Source organism: Chenopodium album, chromosome 4, assembly GCF_948465745.1.
Source record: "Chenopodium album chromosome 4, dcCheAlbu1.1, whole genome shotgun sequence".
Taxonomy (NCBI): domain Eukaryota; kingdom Viridiplantae; phylum Streptophyta; class Magnoliopsida; order Caryophyllales; family Amaranthaceae; genus Chenopodium; species Chenopodium album.
In genome coordinates this window covers 76,459,608-76,481,207 of record NC_137837.1, presented here as the reverse complement: position 1 = coordinate 76,481,207, position 21,600 = coordinate 76,459,608, and the positions used below count along the sequence as shown (strand labels likewise).

The window sequence follows — 21,600 nt, the reverse complement described above, 5'->3', positions numbered from 1 at the left end:
TTCATTCTTACAAAAGATACAAACAGGATTATAAATTGTTCAGCTGAAGGCATACATCAGACTATATTAATGTTGGAGAAGATTTTAGCCAATTTTATCACAAACCGGACCTGGATCATCAATTCATCAGTGGTGTAAATAATTTATTACTATCAACAGAGCAGCTCGCAATAGATTAAGGGAGGTGATTTCATTTAACTACATGACTCAAGTTCAAAAAATTCCTAAGAGGAAGCTGTAATAAACAAAAGAACAGCCAGGAAGGGGGATATCAAGCTAATGCAAATTCTTGAAAGTATATGATAATATAATCAAAGCAACATTCTCCATATATAAACTTTAAAAGTTATCATTGTTTAAGTTGAGATACACAACAGGTAAACACAGGTAATAAAAACTAGATAGTCTGACATTGTCACTCCTCCAGTAACACGTTTAGCGAACACCACACCAGTAGTTAAAAAAAAAAAAACAAATTTAACACACTATAGAACTGCAACTGCCTGAACTTTAGCTGTATGTTGCTTGTTGCTTTATTGTAAACCTCAGTAATAAGAACAGATCATCCTGCAACTTTTCTCGTAAAAGTTCTGCTGGGTTGGATCTCCTGAGATCGTCCCATAAACATGTTAGATTGGCCATGCCATCCTCCAGCCTTCATAGGTGGTGGTACTGATTGCCTGATTGTTTGTCTGCCAGAACCCAGAGACATGTTGGACAGCTTCTCTGCTGTTTCACTTACTCCACGAGTGGTCCTACCTGGGTATATGGAGGCTACATACCAATACCTTTGCATATTAGTTTCCATAGCAAGCAAGTTTTACAGGGAAGAACAAGCAAAAGAGAAGGCAAACAAAGATTTTATGTATTGACAAAACCTAATAACAATACAATTAATTCAACATGAGAAGTGACCTACATGGGCTGTTCCTAGCTGGTGGCCGATATTTTGGCTGTTTAACAGAGCTCTTAACAGATTTGTCATTCTTGTTTAAATCCTTGCCATCCATTTCCAGTTTGCGTTGTACACCCGCACCAAAGGCAACATGAGGTTTCAGATTTGTGGTCTTAGAGACGGGATGAGTTCCAGGACCAGAACTCTTCCTCGCAGATTTCTGATCAAAATATCCCCTGGTTCCCAATGATGGGGGTGTTCTGTTGACAGTTGCTTTAGGCCGTAGAGATGGCGGGACATAGAAACAATTCTGTAAAAAAAAAAAAAAAAAAAAAATCAATTGTAACTCCCATCTACATCATCCCATGCTAATCAAAACCAAATAAAATGTACAAATTCTCAGTTCTAGAAAACTGGTGCAGAAAACATGTAAACAAAGAATACCTTAAAGAAGGGATGCTGAAGGACCTCTGCTGCTGTTGGCCTCTGAAAGGGGTCCCAGGAACAAAGTGACTGAAAAATGCAATATATTTTCAGTTACAGAGATAAATATCACAAGCAAGCCTTGAGCTGGATTAAAAAATTAAAGCATTCAATTTACCCTAATAAGGCTGATTGCATCATCACTTGCAGAAGGTATGAGACTTGAAAGATGCACGCCAGGAAGCTGAAAAATATAATCAACATAAGATCAGTAAGGGGAAGAAATTGAGTACTAAAACAACAATGATTTGGGGATGGCTAGCATGAATCGTCATAATGAACCATCCGCAAAAAATTGAACACAGAAAAAGAGAAAAAACGAAAGTGCAACAAAAACAAAACATAGGACAAACCGACTAATACGAGGGCAGTGCAAAGTGAAAACCAAAAATCAAGTACTGCAAGAACTTAAAATCATGACCAAAATAGGTTGTACAATATTTTACAACACTGCACCACATAATGTATGATATTATTCACAATACTAAGTATTAGAAGCTTAAGTTTTAGAAGACAATTCATCAAACATTTTATTGGGATGCATGAATCGGCTGCTGAAAAATATCTACTTCACCAACAAAGATAGACAAGGACACTAGACTAGATGTTGATTAAAAATACATACTAAAGAAATAAGAAACTAAGGAAATTTAGATGGAAATAAAAAACACTTGAGCATTGTTGGTACACTTAAAGACAACACGGAACTTGCAGTAAAATATTGTGAATAGAACTAAGCCTCTAGAAACATTATGCTATCAAGCAAGATAGCATTCTATAAACAACAGATAAATACAAATAGTCCTAGAACTCCTAAATATTACGACCTGCTTCATATAAACTTGTAGGAGGGTCCCATTGGTGTGCATCTAGGAGTTAAATTAATAAAATGCCTAGTTGAATCATTGGATGCTGAGACCTAATATAGGGTGATTGGAGCAGAAAGATATCCCTCTCACCAATCACTCCAGAACTCTAGAGACAGAAGAAACAGAAAAAAGGAATGTACACAGTCAATGGGTTTCTGACTCACCTGTGGAAACTGGTAATTCATTGATCTAGAAAGCATGAGCCCGTGAGCCCAAGAGTTCTCTGTTGGAGTTCCGATGACACTGCATATTTTATAGATTTCATCTGCTTCACTGCAGTAACACCAATGACAATAAATTATAAAAACAAAGGGATGAATGGATGACAAGGCAACCAGAATTCATGTATTAATATGTGCTCTTAATAATTAAAATTGATGCCCATACCTTAACCCAGGAAAAAGTGGACGAAGAGTAAACAGTTCTGCCATTATCGCACCCATTGCCCACATATCTAAAAGACCAAAAATACAAAAAGAATTCAGAATATCATAATTAATGACAAAGGTCCAACTATACAGAGACTTGGCTAAATCACTTTTTATGTCCTTATTTTAATATATTTAAAGGGGACATTAGCCATATCACTTACCCACAGCAGAAGTGTAAGTGGGAGACTGCAGCAGAACTTCAGGAGCCCTATACCTGCCACATCACAGAATTTTCAGGTATATACAACCCGGAAAAAAAGGCAAATAAAGAAGAGATAGAACTCTTTAAAAAAAAAACAGAATAAAGAATGCTTACCAGCGTGTGGAAACATATTCTGTATAAGGTGGCCCAGAACTTACTTCTCGTGCAAGACCAAAATCAGCTATTTTGATAACATCTTTTGATACCAGCAGATTCTCTGTAGTAAAACAAGAATAAAGCACTTAGCTACTAAACAAAGTAATGAAATTTGTGAACGTTAAAGAGTACTTATCTCACTGCAACTAGCACATTGCAAAGTTTACACAGACAACAAACTTAGCCAAAAAGTAAGGCTGTCTACGAATACAAACCAATACTAGTGATACTGGACAACACAGTAAGCCTATGAATCGATTTAATACCCAATTGGGAAAACCTAAGGTGTAAAAATTAGAAGGGAACTACATCAACCAATATAATTTCTGAAAATGAATGGTCAAAGTTCAGAGTTAGATTGATGCTAGTTTAACAATGATGAATTAAACAAATGTAAAGGATGAAAAATTCAAAGCCAAAGATGCCTAAAATCATGTCATTTCTGACCACGACTAGTTTCATTCAGGCAGCACATACCTGGTTTCAGATCACGATGAAAATATCCACGCTGGTGCATGTAGGCAAGGGCTTGAAATACTTGAAAACACCAATTTCTGAGCTCATTTTCAGAAAAGGGCCTTCCTCTATCCTTCATAAGTTGGTACAAATTGCACTCCTAGTAAACAAAATGTTACATGGACTGGTATCAGAAATCAGTTCGATTGTAAAGAGGAACAAAAAAAACCAGGACCACGCACAAGAAAAGTTACCATATATTCAAACACAAAATGCAGAATATCATGCTCTCTAATAACTTCTTTCAGCTTCACAATATTTGGATGGCTCATCTTCCTTAGTGACTGCAACATTTCCAAATAAAAAAACTCAAAAAAAAAAAAACAGAGAAATGGAAAACAACAAATTCAATAGCATGATGTAATTAAAATAATGTTACCTTCACTTCTCTTAGATTAATGCATTCATCCCAGGAATAATATTTTTTCTTCATTTTCTTTATAGCAACCTGTGAACATATCTCATGATATCAAATTGCTAATCAAAAAACAATATCCCAATTTAATAGCAAAGGAATGTAACTTACAACTTCTCCACTCTGTTTATTTATAGCACGCCAAACACACCCAAAAGTTCCATCACCAACTTCCTTAATTAGCTTGTACCTGAACAAGCAAGAACTCACCTTAATTAGCAGTGCTCATCACAGAAACACAGTAAGAGGCCAAAATAATGAAGGTAGAATAAACTCACCTCTCCATTGTTAAGTCAGAAAACGATAAAGCTGAGTATCTGATGAAGGTCTCTTTATTCAACAAAATTGACAAATCACTAACACGAGAAACATAAGAAGACGATGCCCAATAGATGTCTGTAAATAACACTATACGATAATAGATTGTGTGGTTGTATTGATCCAGCAGAATCCACCCTTCGATTTTCTACCCCAACAGCACGGACACAAGATGTGAACTCCTGTAATCGGCTTAAGTTGTGGGACTAATCACAGTAAATTCATGACCAGAGACTCTGAGACAGTCCAAAAGGGTAAATAGCAGAGATGCTTGGAGACTCAAGAACATGTTCTTTAAGAAAATTCCTGTTTCACGTCATAACACCAAGGCTACCACAGAACTCCACAGCTGTCTGGAAATTGACACCTACTCACCTAACAGACACCCGGAGAAACAAAGAAAATACTACGGGCACAAAGAGTCTAATTTGATAGGCTTATCTAGTGGTGACTACAAAAGCAATCTGCATTCCTCAGCCTGCAATTATCAGCCCTGCAGGAGACTGTTTGATATTAAGTACCAAAATTATTTTACGTATCACAAAACTGAAGTCAAGATTAAGATATTGGTAGTACCCCACAAGATATCTTTCTGAAACTCTCGACTTGATATATACTCCACAAACCGCTGATAAGAGATTCAAAGAGGAACGAAAAGAAAGTAAAAAAAGATCAGAAGGAGCAAAAGCGGCATGAAACCACCTCTCAACACCATGAGGAGACAACTTACTCATAGGAGAGCACTAAAGATCCAACAAATTTCTTAGTAGACAATTGCATTAGGCCTCCTATACTGATCATTTAGGAAAATCTGGGCACTAGGTGCTGTTGACAAAGGAAACAAGAAGGAATCCAAGAATTGAGAACCTCCAGTCAAGAGCTTTCTGGAATGAAAGGACCTGAAAATGGAAGCAATTTGACAAGAAGTGGACATGCTCCATATCTTAGTAAAACAAATTGAACTTCTTAAATATAATTCTGGAACCTGCAAATCAAGAAGACAAGAGAGATTAAGATTAGTTAATGAAGCTCATATATATATAATTTAAGTACGTGAAGCTTAACAAATAGAATTAGACCAGTTTTAATACAGGAGGAACAAGTACATTGCATCAGCTCTATTGTGTTCAACGTTAAAATACAACGATGCCACAACCATTGTGTTTCAACACAAATAAATAATGGTATTCCATTATTAAACCCCTGTCTCCTAAAATGTGCTTTCAGTTATGTGATCAGCAATATGGAAGAGGTAAAATCTATATACTTGATAAACAATTCATTGTAGAGGAAAATATCAACATATATAGCATCGTAGCATGAGGAATAGAATATTCTGTATAGAACTGCGTCTTGATTCAAAATTAGTTTCAAGGGATCATTTCAGGCAATAACAAAATAACTCTAAATAAATAATTAAAAAAAAAAAATTTGAAGTTGTCCACAACCCAACAAGGCAGTCCTGAATCATGATAATTCTATTCAGAAAAGGTATTCCCTTTAATTCTAATTTTGAAAGCACATCTAATGGCTATAAACAAAAACAAGTAGGTCCATGTCCAAATTACATGACAATTTCAACCAAAAAACAATCAAAATCAGAGCACAAAGTTATCCCTAATATTAATTAATTGAAAAAAAAAAAATAGATCTCAGTTACACAACAAAGTTATCAATCCTCATTCATCAAAAGCCAAATAACTCAACTAGCAGCAATCCGATTTCTATTCATTGGTTAATTTCATATTTTTATATCTAATCAACGGCGTATCTCCTAGATTGCCATAACCCAAAAACTCAAATCACAACATCCAAAGCCCCAAATCATTCGGCCGATTCCAAAATACAAGCCAAACTGAAAAGTTCCTTAGACGATGTAAAAGTATTAGAAAAAAATACAATCATACAATCGAAAATATCATTCACCTAATTCGATCACATAACCTAAAATCATTCGCCTAATTCAATCACATAAGCTAAATCCCAACAATCATTCACCTAATTCAATCACACAATCTAAAAGCCCAAAATCATTCGCCTAATTCAATCACATAAGCTAAATCCCAACAATCATTCACCTAATTCAATCACACAATCTAAAAACCCAAAATCATTCGCCTAATTCAATCACATAATCCACAATCCCCCCCCCCCCCCAAAAAAAAAACCTAATTAAAAAGTTCCATCAATTAGAAAAACTCAAAAATCAGAATACACCAAAATCAAAACCCTAGCTCCAGATCTAACTCCAAATCAAACAAATAATCAAACAAAAATCAAAAATCGAAATAACCTGAAACTAAAATCAAATCAAAAACACAAATCAAAACTAACTCCAATTAAAATAAAAAAATAACAAAAAATCAATCTAGAAAACATGAATGAATAAGAAAGATCGAGAAACCTGTAAGCCAAGCGGCAAAAGTACCTCCCAAGACGCGGAAGGGAATGGGTCGACTCCAGAGCGATAATATTTGATTCTCTCTCCTTCCAACCAATTTGTGTGTTTCTCTCTCTAAAATATGAAGGAGTTTCTCTCTCTAAAAATAAAAAAAAGCGAAAGAAAGTAGGAATTGTAATTTGCCTAAAATTGGAGATCAAGTGTGCTTTTAAGCCACGAAAATTATGAGGACCCTACCAAGTACCACCCTACCGCCCGCCTTCCTTCCTTTGGATTAGCCTGTCTTATTTATACTTTTTTTTTTTTTTTACCCTTTACCTAATTTTATTATCACTCGTTTTCCTTTCCTCCCTTTTTTCACCGCCTTATTTTTTTGTAATTTTTAAAAAAAAAAATTTTAATTTTTTATGGTTTATTAATAATCTCACCAAAAAAATAACAACCATAAAAACGAGCCCTTTCCCAAAATAATGCTGCTAAAAAATTCAATTCCACAAATACGGTCACTTTTTAATAAATTCCCAAAATACTGTCCACATCACCGATTCAAGCATTTTTTTTATTTTTACGGTTTTATGTGAAAACCGCTACTTGAAGTGGCGGTTTACTAAGATAAACCGCTACTTCAAGTAGCGGTTTTTATCTTAGTAAACCGCCACTTCAAGTGGAGGTTTTAGGTCTTTGAGTAATTAAAAAAACACATTAAACTTCATTCTCTCCCATCTTCTCACTTTTAGCTTCCAGTAAAAACAGAAACAAAAAAAATCAGCGTGATTCCGCCATTATTTGTTCTCCGACTTCTCACACTGCTCAAACATGGAAAAAAATTGTTCCACCTACCTGATTCCGTCCTCGGAGCCGCACTTCACGCTTGAGATTGTTAATGTTTAAATTAGGGGTAATGGAGGGTTAGTATAGTTTATGCCTAATTTCATTTTATTTTTTCAATTCAATTGTCAATTTAGGCCTAATTTCATTTTTTTTTCAATTCACTTGTTAATTTATTCAATTTTTGTAATTGTGTATTCCAGATCTAATCATACTAAGTTTTAATTTTTTTTTTTTTATCCTTTTTTAAGTTTTGTTGATTTGGAGTATTAGCAATCATAATGGGCTCTGTTTTGTTTTCTTCTAAGTATAACTATTAATCTTGGAGAATTATAATCATGCGAACTTGTTTTTCTTTTTTGATTATTTGTTTGTTGAAAGAATTATGTTGCTAGCTTTTTAATGTATAATTTTTAAAAAAAAAAAATTACAACTGAAAACCGCTACTTGAAGTAGCGGTTTTTACTTCTAAAAACCGCTACTTGAAGTAGCGGTTTTTACTTCCCAAAACCGCTACTTCAACTAGCGGTTTCTTCCTAAACCGGCCAAAAAAAAATCGGCTTTTTCTAATTTGCTTACGTGGACGGTAATTTGGGAATAAAAGAAAAAGTAGCTGTAGTTTAGGAATTGGAGTTTTTCCCAACATTATTTTGGGAAAGAGCTCCATAAAAACTTGGTTACTAGGCTAAACCAATGTATTTTAATTACTACCTCCGTTACATATTATTTACAACGATTAGTCATTTTTCCTCTCTACTTTACGTCAAATCGTTGCAAATAATATGTAACGGAGGTAGTATATCTTTCAAAAAAAAAAAAATAGTCATATAACTTTTTTTTTTTAACAACATATACTTCCTTCGTTTTTTAACTATTGCAGCACGTGTCTATTAGAGAAGTTTTACAAATATTGCACTATATATTCATTTAAAGAAACAAAATATCTTTGTTCACACTGCAAATGCCCTGATCTAACCTCACTTTAAACTTTTGATTATTTAGTTTATGCTAATTTTTTTTTTTTTTTTAGAAAAATCTTATTTAATTACATTTTATAATTTATACTTCAAAAAGTAGTTATTATTAGATCCGTCTTGATATATACAATATTAATGTAATTGAAAAATTAAATAAAAATTCATTGTTGATTGAGGTAGTGAGAATTAAGGGTGAGTAGGGCTGTTCATCGGTCCAAGACCGGACCGGATCGGACCAACCCGGATAAGACCGAAGACCGAAAATTAGAATTTTAAGAACCAAAGGCCGGACCGATTAACCCGAACCCGGACCGGACCGAAAGAATCGGTCCAAAACCCGAACCGGACCGTTTTGGACCGATTTAAGAATTTTTTTAAAAAGAATATTAATTTTTAATAAAGTCAAGGAAAACACAAAAAAAATATTGGAAAAATGATATTGTAACGTCATTTTTGCGTCTTTTTTTGTATGTTTAGTGCAAAAAAAACTTATAAAGTTAAAGTATTCTAAGCTTATTAAGGATAATTTTAAACGTTATTTAAGATTTCACACATTTTTTTTATAAAAAATTCGGTCCGATCCAAAACCGGTTTTGATAAGGTTTTGGACCGGACCGGACCGAAGACCGGAAAAATGAATTTCAAGACCCGAAGACCGGACCGATTAGTTCGGTCTGGTCCGGTCCGGGTTCGGTCCAGAGTGATCCGGTCCATTTTTTCGGTCCGGACCGATTTATGAACACCCCTAGGGGTGAGTATGTGTTGGGTATTTGAACCCATTATCATTATTGAATTGGGTTGCTAAGTGTGAGAAATCTCATCATGACTTTCCATTACTATAAGTTGATAAGACAAAATTTGACTTAACTCTAAAGTAACCTACCTAGGAACCTACATACTAGATAGAATCATTCTAAATTGATTTGAAATCTTGAAAATTCTATGCTAGAAGAATTTGTTAGGGATATTGGGTACATTTAGAGAATTATATCATAGGTGATTTGGTGATATATTATCCACATGGATTTAGATATGATTTGATAAATAATACTATCTTTTATGAAGTTTGATATTGAATTATATGATTTATGGAATATGTTCTAACTTCCAATTGTCTAGGTTAATTAAGATAAATTAACAACAACAAGCTTGACATTGCCACCTTTTAGTCTAAACTTAATTGACTTCACTTTCAATGTAAAAATTAAGCTTGATAAAAAAAAATTACTTAAAATATACATAATCGGTATACTCAAGTAAACAACCTAACCATATTCCAAAAACTCACTAAACAAAATTACCAAATAGAAATTTGACCTAAATTTTCAATATAATTTACACGATTCGAAACTGACCCGAATACCAATCAATCCTTTTTCCACAAGGAACAAGATCGGCCCTTGCGGCAAAGTACCCATAACGCGGCTTTAAATAGCACGTGGGTGACCCAAAGTAGTAAAATTGACACAAAATTTCCTCTTTTGTCTGACATATCTTATACTCCAAGAATGATCAAAATACTCGTAATTTGGTTTTAGTTTGAGTTTAGGTACAAAATTATTAAAATCTGTTCGCCATATAATTGCGTTTCATCGATCTCATAGCCTCCCAACTAATTCATACCAAAGACATTTCTAAAATGTAGCTATTATTACTTCTATTCTTAGCAAGATTTGTGCTTATCTATCCTTAGTTTTATATTTTGTTGTTATATATTATTATTAAAAATCTTATAACAATCATGATTTGTGAGAGTATTTATTCTTATCTAGCTTTTCATGCTAATTACATAAGTTGCTTACATGTACCACATGATTAATTACTTTATATGATGGAGCAATAATTAAACATTCCCCCACATGATGATATCATAATCCCTTTACAAAATTAATTTAGTTTGCATAATAAATTAAATTACTAACTTTATAATATGGAGTATGTTTCTATTTTTTTTTCTATAATGTCTCAAACTACTATTAAAGGATGCTCGTCTATACATACATGTATTTTTAACTTACTGCTCCATATTTATAAGGATTATTCCATATAAATATACTTCACAATTAAAAAAAAGTTTCACGCTTATATATTACGAGTATTCCGTTTATAGCAATGAGAATTCAATCCCTCTTTTATCTTTCTTTATCCCACCATGATTCCCTACCTTATAAAAAGTAGAAACTTACTCTTATGAATAGTGTAATGCCAATTATACCCTTTAAAATGTGCATTTACATATATACCCTCATTAATATGTACAAGTTTTTTTAATGAATAATATTTGGACAATTATACCCTCTGAAATATTTAATTACGTACTTATTTGTTTTCATGCATTAATGTTAGTTGTCTTGGATATTTATACTTATAAACATAGTTGTGTACATATTTTTTTGTCACTCTTATGAATAGTGTAATGTCAATTATACCCTTTAAAATGTGCATTTACATATATACCCTCATTAATATGTACAAGTTTTTTTAATGAATAGTATTTGGACAATTATACCCTCTAAAATATTTAATTACGTACTTATTTGCTTTCATGCATTAATGTTAGTTGTCTTGGATATTTATACTCATAAACATAGTTGTGTACATATTTTTTTGTCACTAATTTTGCCAATAACTAAATTTGTGATTTTAAGATAAAGCTAAAAGAGTAACTAGATATGACTAGCTATGCGCGCGCATCGCGCGCGTTAGCTACCCTAGTATACATAAAATTAGTAAAACATGTACTCCGTAATTTTTTTTTTTTTTTTTTTTTTTTTTTTTTTTTTGTATATATATAATTAGTGCAAAAGTCAAACCATGACAATTTATTAGTTTTCGTTAATAAAAGAAAGATTTAAAGAACAGTGTATTGATATGTATTATGAAGATGATATAAATCAATTTAAGTCTTAAATACAATTAAGTTGGGGAAGGTTTTAGAATTTAAAACTCAAAGTGGAGGAAGTCATCGTTCAAATGAAGCATAACAAATTATTAGCATTCCTTTCAATTCCTTTAAGAAAAAGTATTCCATTAAGATTTGACTTAGCAAATTAAATTCAGAGAAAATTGTTAGGACAAGCGCATGCCATGATAAAACCATGGATCATGCATGCTAGAATCTAGATTAGCCTTCATATATATTTTCTAATTAATCAAGTTATTAAACTTGACCAACCTTATCAAAATTGTTAATTTATCATAATTTTATTTGTTACTTGTCTATTTCCTTTTAATTATACATCATGAACTTATGACCTATAATTCCTAACCAATAACTTTACAACAATTGCAAGTCAACTACTAGGAATATGAGATACACTGCAACATCTCATTGGTGACATTTTAAAGCACCCCTATAATTTCAAAAAGGGTAGTTAAAAAAGTTGATGTTTGAATATATATATATATATATATATATATATATATAATTTTCAACGCAAATATAATAATGTTTGGAAATTGGTCTTACTTTATTATATTATACAAAAATAATACTCATAAAAACCGTATATCCGTACTTCATATTGTTTGTAATATATTTATAATTATAACTTAAGACAAGGACAATACAATACTTGTTTGCTTCAATTTTTAGCTTCATAATGAAAAAAAGAATAAAGTTCGACAAAGCTATTCATACAAATACAAATAATAATGTAACAATATGAAAATGAACAACATATTGAATCAAGGAGAGCTTTAAGGTAACGGGATAATTACTAAACATCATTTTATTTCTCAAGAAGCCCTTTGATTGAGACCTATACAAATAAATCTAGGACACACTTTAATCACATTGAAGATATAAAGAACACTTTAACTGAAAATTCTTTTTGAAGTTTAGGATTGTGGACCTATTGGTAATGATAATAATGAATTAATGATGGAGTTTGAACCCTCTTTTAATCCTTTCAAAACTAAGTTTTTCACAATGATTTCAGATTCATCATAAACTCTAAAAGTTTGGGTTATTAAATAATACATTATAAAAATATTGTAATTGATACTCGGTATAATCTATTCACAATTTCACACCATATAACTTTGTTTGATTCACTTATTTTTTTCCCCTATAACATTAGGTCTTCGATTAGAGATATTTATCACGTAAAAATGTAAAATGGATAATCTACTGAATGAATAGCAGAATTATGTTCCGATTTAGATTATGTTTGGATTGCACTTAGCTTGAAACTAGGAAGGAACACATTATTACACCTACATCTTTATTTCAAGTTTGATGGTTAAAGTTGGGTAGCTTTAAATTGATGAGTGAATAATTGGTGTATTATGATGAGAGTAGGCATAAAAATCAGAATAATAATGTCAAAAAGAAGTAGCAGCCAACTAGATTAGAACTAACAAAATGTCTGCAAATATTTGATGAAATTGGGCCAATAATCAATTAAATATTGTCTAGTCAGAAACACATAATAATCAGAATAAAGAATAAAAATGGGATGATTTCACAGTGGATGAGTAATAGATAACAAGTGCTGTAAATCAACCGCCCAAATTGCTCAACTTCAAAGACATGCCAACCAACAATGAAGAGAGAGAAAGAAAGAGACCCATCTCATAATATGCTCATTTGATTCCTACTTTATCTTATTTTGCCAATAACAGCTAAACAACAAAAAATATGAATTAAAAATATAAAAAAAAAATTAAAAAAAAAAAAACCAAACCTAGTCAATTAAGTTACCAAATTCTTTTAAACTGATAAAAATCATCATATAATTTGAAATTCTCTACATATACAATAACTCAATAATTGTGTACCTAAATTATTTTGTTTTGATCAATAGTCGTGTACAAAATAAATAGTATTTTGTAATACTATTTTAAGTTTTAAACGTTTTTTTCGAGAGTACATGGAAGTGTTGAGTAGGATTTCACTGTCATTAAGGCACTAATCTCTATTAGAAGTGGGTAATTTATCTAGCGAGTAAATGGAGTATCTTCTGTTACAATTCTCTCTTCAACTTGTCATAGTAATTACTGAGTAGTACTCTGTAGCAACCACTTGATAGACAGTAATGAAAAAGTTCAACCTTTGATTAGGTAATGAATCTAATGATGCCTGGTTTTTGGGTAAAATAATCTTCTTGTGTTTATATGTTGAGGTATTCTATAACTGCATGAGTAATTTTAGAAAAACGTTGGAGTATTAATAAGCGGGAAAGACACTTCAAGATTAACCTAACAGATTAATACAGTATGTGGACAAAACAAAATTAAGGATTCACAGGAGATATAATGAATGAATGAAGTGTTTAACTCCAGAAGTGTAACAAGCAATACAATATATTGGCAATATGATTGAATTCCCGGTTTCCAATCCATCAGAAATGGAAAATATGAACTAGGGTTAATTCATGACGGAAAAAGGACACCTTAAATACTGATATATAGATGAAAGATTATACATCAATGTGAGGTTTATCTGCATACTTGTCATTACATTCTCTAATTGCTGTAATAAAGCGATATAGCTTATTAGCATCAATATTCTTCCAGACTTCCGGTACAACTGAAATACACGACTCCTGATTGAACGAGCAGTGCCAAAATCAGCAGCTACCTGGAGGAGGAATAAGCAGAGGTAGGTACAAATCAGATACAACACCATCATCCAACCTTGCAATGCTGAGATTTCTTTGTTAAATGAAATTTTACTTGCTGAATGCCCAGGAAAACAGATCAACTTTTCATGAAATAATTATATATTCTTTAATGCCATAAACTTTGCACAAGTGCATACAGTCTAAGTTCATATGCATGTCTGCAGATGAAAAATAAATCATGGCATTATATATATATATATACTCTTGAAATTGCCATCAAACCTTTTACCTTGCCTCATAAAACTACCATAATCAACTAATGCCAAAGTATGGGAGATCGGATACTTGGCAACTGCATTTGTCAATCCAAGACTTAGGATACATTTACTTAAGGAAGGCTATTTTGATCCGGCAAGCTAGTTCTCCTAAGCAATCTAAAGTTCGGCAAGGAAAACCTACAAAGTGACAAAGCTTACAAATCCGGTAATAATATCAGGTTTAAAAACCAACAGCCAAAAAAAAATCATCTGCGAAACCATATCAAGATGTCCTTTACGGCTTCATCCCACATTATACTAAATAAATGCACTTATTCAGTTGTTTTTACGCATGCTTCATATGCCATCCAAGTTTACCTTCCTTGTGCAGCTTGTTACAGGCTTATTTCAACTAATTTGAACCCAACATTTTGTCAGGGGATTGAATAAAAATATATTATAACACCCTTACTTTTTATACTTGCTTCCTCAAACTCGTGCAAGTATTTTCTTCAGTAGTTTTAACTTTTAAGTAATTTTATCCAAGGATAACACAACTTTTAGCTCAAACCAGCACAGCAAAATATTCCTTCCAGATAGGAAACAGATACTTGCATATAAAGCAAAAACAAACAAAAAAGCATTTGCACTTGCAAGCAAATGATATTTGATTACACTATTTCCACTTCAATCCATTCCATAGAGAAAGCTAGCTACATATCATTTGAAGTAATCAATATAAAAAGCAAATGAGATGATGAAGTGGATACTTGTAGGAATTAACAGAAGCCAAGATGATAGATGAGTATATAATGAATAAGTCAATATAAGTTAAATTTGACTCCAATGATCCAATCATAAATTTGCATTAGGAAAACACATAATCATAAGGATTCCCGTGAGATTATTAATATTTTGCAAGAAGATTATCATAAAACTTTAAAAGAAAGAATCAAACAAAACTAGAGGAAGTAAATTGGTGGAGATAACGAGTATAAAACTAGGAGATATACAGGAAACCAAGATGAATATAGGTGTAATTTGTAAATGACAAAAATGGGCAAAAAATTATTTACTTTAGGGAGGAAGATGGAAGGGGTGGGTTAGGGACTTTAGAGAGAGGTGGAGGAAAAAAAAGGACAGACAAGAGGAAATACCTGAGGCAGAATTTGTATTTTCTCCTCAATATGGTAGTCACATGGAATACTTCAGCCGAGTCACTCTGAAATGAAATCCACATAAAATCATGATACTACAATTCTATAGTAACATGGAAGTTCTGATATAGTGATATCAACAAGTCCGAACAGCAGCAACCAAAAAATCTAAAGAAGCTAAATTTGAAATAAAAAATCTTTTGGTTAACCAAAAGTCTGTCCCAGGATTATGCAGTGTTGCCCAATCTTGTGGGCAAAATAGTCATTTCATGTTATTTAGTTTCAACTAGTAGTATATAAATCCATTTTCACAAAATCATACCTTCATTATTTTGAGTAGTGGTTCAAAATAGTGCCAAAGCTGGATCCATTCCTATGCTAATCAAATAAGTAAATAAGTGTTGGAATAGGACACAATATTCGACAAATATAGATCTAGTCTATAGTTTTTCCAAGGCTTTCTAGTTTCTAAAAATTATTTTGAAGGTTCATGACACAGATATAACAAATTAAGTGAAAACAATGAGTAATGCGTGATGGGTCCATAATCCATATCCTGTCATAAACATTGCAATAATTAATTTTATTTTCTCCCCAAGAGGCCAAGATAGACAAAAATCTCCTAATTCCACACAAACTTATCACCCTTATTGCTATAAGGTCGATGATCTTCAATTGCATTGTCAATATACTAGATCCAGCTTCCTTTGGTATCATCCTACCATTAACAAAATTTTACATTTGTATATATGAGCAACTTGAATTTACTAATCCTGTCTCCCCTATCCTAAATCAATCCATTTCTTCAGGGATCTATGCTGGGTATATGGAGATTGTCCAGATTAAAAAGAAAATCTAGAGTTTGAAAAGAGCACACAAGGCATATCTAATACTTCAAATGATAAAAGAACATCATATTGAAAATAAGTCCATAGTAGATACCTCATATAGTACCAAATCTAACCTTTAAAGATATCTACAACTTGATCAATACACGAAGATATCTACAACTTGACCAACACATGAAGAAATCTCATTCTCAAGTGTGCCTAGAAGCATCTCCACGCAGCTGTGCAGATCTTAAATCATGGTCATCCTGATATAGGATCAAACTACGAAGGTAAGAATCATAAATATAATAACATTGTTTACAAACACGACATTTTCAAAAACTTACCTGTAAGCTGTAAGAGAAGCTAGATGATGATCGAAAATCCAAATGTCCCTACAAAGTATAAAAATTAAGCTGGAGGATTCTTTTCAGGAATGGGGATCACAGTATATAGAATTATTGGCTATTAGGAATTTAGGATAAAATTCGAGAGTATACCAGCCCATGTACACTTTGTTGAGCCCCAAAAAATCCTTCATGATTTGGTCCTATGGAGTTTAATTGCCCCTGTGTCATAAAGAACAGATTAAGAAAAAGAACCATAAATTATATACGTAGTACATAATATCATACAAAATTTCATAATCGCATACCAGCCCTGGTATACTTTCTTGATCAACATAGTAATTATCATGTGGTGGCTCCATTAAGTTCAACTGCACCTGTAATTTTGACAGATTATTCGCAAAACAATAAACAACTTTGCAAGAAACTCCAAACAGTGACTTGGCATACCAGTCCTACTCCTGGCACATTCTGTTGGGAACCATAGTAATTATTGAGCGATATCCCATCAGAGGTTAAATTTTCCTACAAGTAGCAACAATGTTAAATCAGAATCCAGAGTGCACACTTACAAAACTAAATACAGCCAAAATGGTGCACTATCTAATTGGGGAAATAGCTGAAGGACAAACCATTTGATGCAAGTTGTCCTCAGCATCAGTCAGTATCACTTCTGTTTCTGAAGCTACCTGCACAACAAGATAGCTGTAACACAATCTACACCAAAATTGCACCATCATTCGCGAGCATAAATATTACTCCTAACCATAAAAATTACCTTCCTCTTCTTCACTGCATTCTTTTTTTTGCTAGTTCTAGTTGAAATATTTCCGTGGTATGCTTCAACAATATCATGATCACAATAAGTGTCCCCAACTTCAATAGCACTTCTATTCATGTTATTCACACTAACACAATTTTTCAGAGTATCCACCAGTGTTCGCAGGGTAATGTTGTGGCTTTCTTGAGTTAAAGATCCTTCTTCACTCAGTTCAATGGCTTGCTTACACAAGGCCACATAACGCTGTGCCCTGGTCTGCAACCTCTCAGTTCCTTCTACCATCAACTGCGTAGTTTTTGCATCTTTTGTCCACCTCCTCAATATGTACTGAGATGGTATGCTAGAGATACCACAGATTTGTAGAACAAGCATTGCGTGTCTACACAAAAAACCTCTGTACTCAAATGAACGACATAAACAAGAAACCTGAGACTTTGTTTCATCCCATGCTACAAAAAAAGTTTCATCCTTTTCACAGTCATCTACTCGATAAGTAATGGATGTTCCATCTTCACCTTCTTTCCTAGGATGACAGCCGACCACACCCAGAACTTCAACCTGAAATTTTTTGAATATTGCATGTGTATATATAGTTGACATTTGTTTCTCCCAAGGTGAAGGAGACTTCAGTGCAGGTTGCTTGTGCCATGTGTCAAAATCTGCTATAGCCTCTTCCTCATACCTATTCTGCAGAATTGCACCATATTGTTTCACAAACTCTTTCAAAGTAAGTTTTCTTTGAATATATTTGTCAAAAAACGAATATACGCTATCAGTTCGATGAGGAGGGGACATTCCAGCCAAGAAAATATCACTTAAATAAAGAGGAACCCATTTCTTACGATCTTCATACAGTGACCTTATCCACTCATCTTCTTGAAGATCAAACCTACCAACCATTTTCCACCATCTTAAATCAAATTGTTCATCCGTCCATGACTTGAATACGCACTCATTGAATTTTCCAGTAAAATTTTCGTGTCTCTTAGTGACATGTGCAAGATTTTCTGGGAATTTCTCCAGAACATTACACAGATGAAAGCAATGACGTGTATTAGGTAAGACTTCCTGGATGGCAGATTTTATTGAAGGATGTTGGTCAGAGATAATCACCTGGGGTGCACTCCCTCCCATTGCCCTGAGCCAAGTCTTCAGCAACCAAACAAATGTTGACGTCAATTCCTCTGCAATCAAGGCACAGCCAAGCAACATCGCCTGGAAGTGATGGTTCACCCCCACAAAGAGAACAAGTGGTAGCTTGTCATTTGTCCTTATATATGAGGTGTCAATAGAGACAACATCACTAAAACTTGCATAGTCACTCCTACTTTTAGCATCAACCCAGAAAAAATTCCTAAGATACTGTTCTTCGTTCAAATCTATAGCATAAAAAAATTTAGGATTTTCTTTCTTGACACACATAAAGTAATCGAGTAAGAATTGGGCATCTCCTTCATCTAGAACCAAGCGATTACCTTTATCAAGTAGAGAACTGCGCGCATCCCTTAGGGATTCATGATTCATAAAACTAGCAGACTGTCTAGACATATCAACAAACATCTTCTTTGTTCGCTCACTAACAGCATGTAATATATCAATATTATTCTTCTCAATCAATTTCACATTTCTGTGAATACGAAAATAGTATGCCAATGCTGGTAAAAGTTCGTGATTATGCTCCTTAATGAACTCATGTATGACCCATTTCCCATACTTGTTTCTCTTGACATGCATGCTAGCCTTACAATCAGTCTTCTTAACGCTACAACGCCGGCTACTACCAACATCAGATTCTGGAGTGACCCCATATCTGGAGCATGCAAACTTTGCATCGATAAAATCTTTCGATTTCTTTGAACGTCGACTGTTCTTTATTGAGGTCGTGAATCCCATAGATTTGGCATATTCTTGGTAGAACTTGTACGCAGCTTCATGGGACTCAAATTGAAGGTCACTATCAGGCCCAATATCAATGTCTCCTTCAAGCAGAAGACTGCTTGTCGCAGATGTACCAGCCCCTACATCCTGATCATGTACCACATTGACAATATCAACCATATTTCCACTACCCCCTTCACCATGACATATGTCTCCCCTTTGATCAACTATACTACTAGCAACACCAGGGTGACTATCCTTTGTTAGCATATCCATCAACGAGTATATTACGATCTCTATCTACATATAAAATACAAAATTTCCCAAGTGATCACTAACATTATAAAAGGCAAGAAGAACATATAAAAGCAACACAATAAGCTACACAACATTTATAATCTTTATATCTCAGGAGAACAGGAAAGCAAGGTTTCAAATCATTAGATAAACCCAAAATTCCATAGTCTGTTTACTTCAAGCCTAAATTAGGAATTGTGATTCGAGTCCCATTAATTCTTTTTGCTGGTGTTTGGTTCAATATATAGCTAAATTAATTCCATGAAACTCAATACAAATACTAGCTTAACCCGAACACCAAAATACTACCTCCGTTTCATATTATTTGCAAAGATTAAACATTTTTCCTCTCTACTTTATGTCAAATCATTTCAAATATTATGAAACAGAGGTAGTAACAAACAAAAAGAACCCCCCCCCCCCACCCCCCCCAAAAAAAAAAAAGCAGTAATGGAAGGTTTACCAGGCGAAAATAAAAAATTCCATTTTTCATAGTTCTGCCATAACATTCAAGGATTTTGCAACAAATTAGCAACCAAATTTAAGTCAAATATCGAATTAAATTCTTCTCGCTTATAAATATGAATAGCAAAATTCTAGCATTTGAGTTAAATTGAAAGCGATAGTTCAATAATCAATTCACCTTAGAAGAACCCTAAATTGAATTAAATTAACGATTAACACAAGATTGTGAAACTGATATTCGATGATTAATAGAAACATCTTACCTATGCTTCAATGGAGGAGAGAAAGCTTACAAGCTGCTTTAATGGAGAATTCAGAGTATCTGCTTGCCTGCTTCAATGGAGGACTGGAGGAAAGAGACATTTTTTTTAGTGGATCTTTTAATTCATTTTGAGTAACATCTTGACTTAGTTTTGTGGCATGGCCCATATGTATCAAATTCTCATAATCTCATTAATAAAAGTACCGATTCGTCCGGTGCGACCGAAGAGAACCGACCCGGGTAAGTTTATTCCTCGTCTTAAGATGAGTTTTTAGACAACTGTTGAGTAAGATTCTAGCAATAATCTCTATCAAGACCACATATAGTGTTGAGATGAGTTTTGGATTCTAAAACCCATCTTGAGACTATACAAATGGACAAAAATAATTATGTTGTCCAATAGTGAGTTGCCAACTCACCATATTATAATAATTAATAAATATATAAATAAATTAATGTTATAAATATTAATTAGATAAGTAAATCTGGAGTAAGTCTTGGAATAACGTGTGAAATTGGAGAAAGTCTTATATGAGTCCGAATAATAAAACAGTAATTAAAATTTAGTGGAAATTTGATGTGGCAGAGTCTGAAGTATAAGTCTCAGTCTTGGGATAAACTTACCCTTATACTTCGTACTTTCTAAATTTTATGGTCCAATCTGACTAAAACCCTATAATATAAAGGCAAAAGCTAATGAGCGTCTCCGGGGCATTAGATAAGAGAATTAAAGTGCAAATATTAGAGTAAAATTAACATTAATTACACTGAACGACGCGTGATTTTGTCATGAATTCCTAACTTAATACCATTCTAACCAATATAATTAATCCTTATCTAACGCCCCGGGGCACTCGTTTGTAAATCTGTAATAACCAATTAATTGATACGTGTATTAAAACTAGTATTTGGTTGAAAATTATGCATAAAACTCTTAAATTAGACACAATTTATTTAATTGCATACCATAAACACTTAATTTAAAACTATTTAATTACTAGACAATTATAGTTGATATTAATAGCCAATCAACTTTGTACCAACTAGCTCAAAACCCGATTTTTCATGAAAAAACGTATATTGGATGTTACTATTTGACCATTGGTAGTTTAGTACAGCTCATAGCACTCACATTAGTTGCTCATTCTCTCTCTTCCCAACCGATTTATTCATTCATGAGCATTTTTGGTGAGGAAATTTTATCCCACTGGTAATCAAAAAATAATTGAATTGCTCATGAGCATATTTTATTTTGTTCATTAATGTAG

General features: G+C 33.2%; 2 protein-coding genes across 12 annotated transcripts; both read right to left on the bottom strand.

The window, feature by feature from the left end:
* Nucleotides 1-308: 308 nt before the first annotated feature.
* On the bottom strand, nucleotides 309-6,870 carry LOC145629374 (cyclin-dependent kinase F-4-like). 6 transcript variants are annotated; one of them, XM_081681965.1, is made up of 16 exons: nucleotides 6,690-6,867; nucleotides 5,016-5,270; nucleotides 4,862-4,913; nucleotides 4,246-4,788; nucleotides 4,079-4,157; nucleotides 3,932-4,000; nucleotides 3,747-3,836; nucleotides 3,514-3,652; nucleotides 2,995-3,097; nucleotides 2,840-2,892; nucleotides 2,635-2,701; nucleotides 2,412-2,520; nucleotides 1,497-1,562; nucleotides 1,340-1,408; nucleotides 920-1,205; nucleotides 309-774 (listed from the first exon to the last, which is right to left on the bottom strand). In XM_081681965.1, the coding sequence occupies exons 4-16, from the start codon at nucleotides 4,251-4,253 to the stop codon at nucleotides 563-565; spliced, it is 1,350 nt and encodes a 449-aa protein (XP_081538091.1). In that variant the 5' UTR covers nucleotides 4,254-4,788; nucleotides 4,862-4,913; nucleotides 5,016-5,270; nucleotides 6,690-6,867; the 3' UTR covers nucleotides 309-562. The 6 variants fall into 6 exon arrangements, with proteins under 6 accessions (XP_081538091.1, XP_081538094.1, XP_081538095.1 ...); XM_081681968.1 differs by having other exon boundaries at nucleotides 4,246-4,778; XM_081681969.1 differs by having other exon boundaries at nucleotides 4,862-5,270; nucleotides 6,714-6,870.
* Nucleotides 6,871-13,780: 6,910 nt separating this feature from the next.
* On the bottom strand, nucleotides 13,781-20,566 carry LOC145629373 (protein FAR-RED IMPAIRED RESPONSE 1-like). 6 transcript variants are annotated; one of them, XM_081681958.1, is made up of 10 exons: nucleotides 20,334-20,566; nucleotides 17,428-19,608; nucleotides 17,282-17,338; nucleotides 17,100-17,174; nucleotides 16,958-17,026; nucleotides 16,803-16,871; nucleotides 16,650-16,697; nucleotides 16,415-16,568; nucleotides 15,473-15,537; nucleotides 13,781-14,075 (listed from the first exon to the last, which is right to left on the bottom strand). In XM_081681958.1, exons 2-8 carry the CDS (start codon nucleotides 19,582-19,584, stop codon nucleotides 16,512-16,514), a joined length of 2,532 nt encoding a protein of 843 aa, XP_081538084.1. In that variant the 5' UTR covers nucleotides 19,585-19,608; nucleotides 20,334-20,566; the 3' UTR covers nucleotides 13,781-14,075; nucleotides 15,473-15,537; nucleotides 16,415-16,511. The 6 variants fall into 6 exon arrangements, with proteins under 6 accessions (XP_081538084.1, XP_081538085.1, XP_081538088.1 ...); XM_081681959.1 differs by having other exon boundaries at nucleotides 16,437-16,568; XM_081681962.1 differs by having other exon boundaries at nucleotides 16,958-17,020.
* Between the last annotated feature and the right edge of the window lie 1,034 nt (nucleotides 20,567-21,600).

Bases quoted from the DNA above. Each gene is read 5' to 3' on its own strand.
- LOC145629374 (XM_081681969.1), bottom strand. The intron at 2,521-2,634 runs GTATGGGCATCA...GTGTTACTGCAG, and splicing joins CCACTTTTTCCTGGGTTAAG to TGAAGCAGATGAAATCTATA. The intron at 1,206-1,339 runs GTATTCTTTGTT...TTTTTTTTACAG, and splicing joins TTCAGCATCCCTTCTTTAAG to AATTGTTTCTATGTCCCGCC.
- LOC145629373 (XM_081681958.1), bottom strand. From the start codon at position 19,584: ATGGATATGCTAACAAAGGATAGTCACCCTGGTGTTGCTAGTAGTATA. The intron at 17,027-17,099 runs GTATGCCAAGTC...TCAAAATTACAG, and splicing joins ATGTGCCAGGAGTAGGACTG to GTGCAGTTGAACTTAATGGA. The intron at 16,569-16,649 runs GTAAGTTTTTGA...ATCCTATATCAG, and splicing joins GCTTCTCTTACAGCTTACAG to GATGACCATGATTTAAGATC.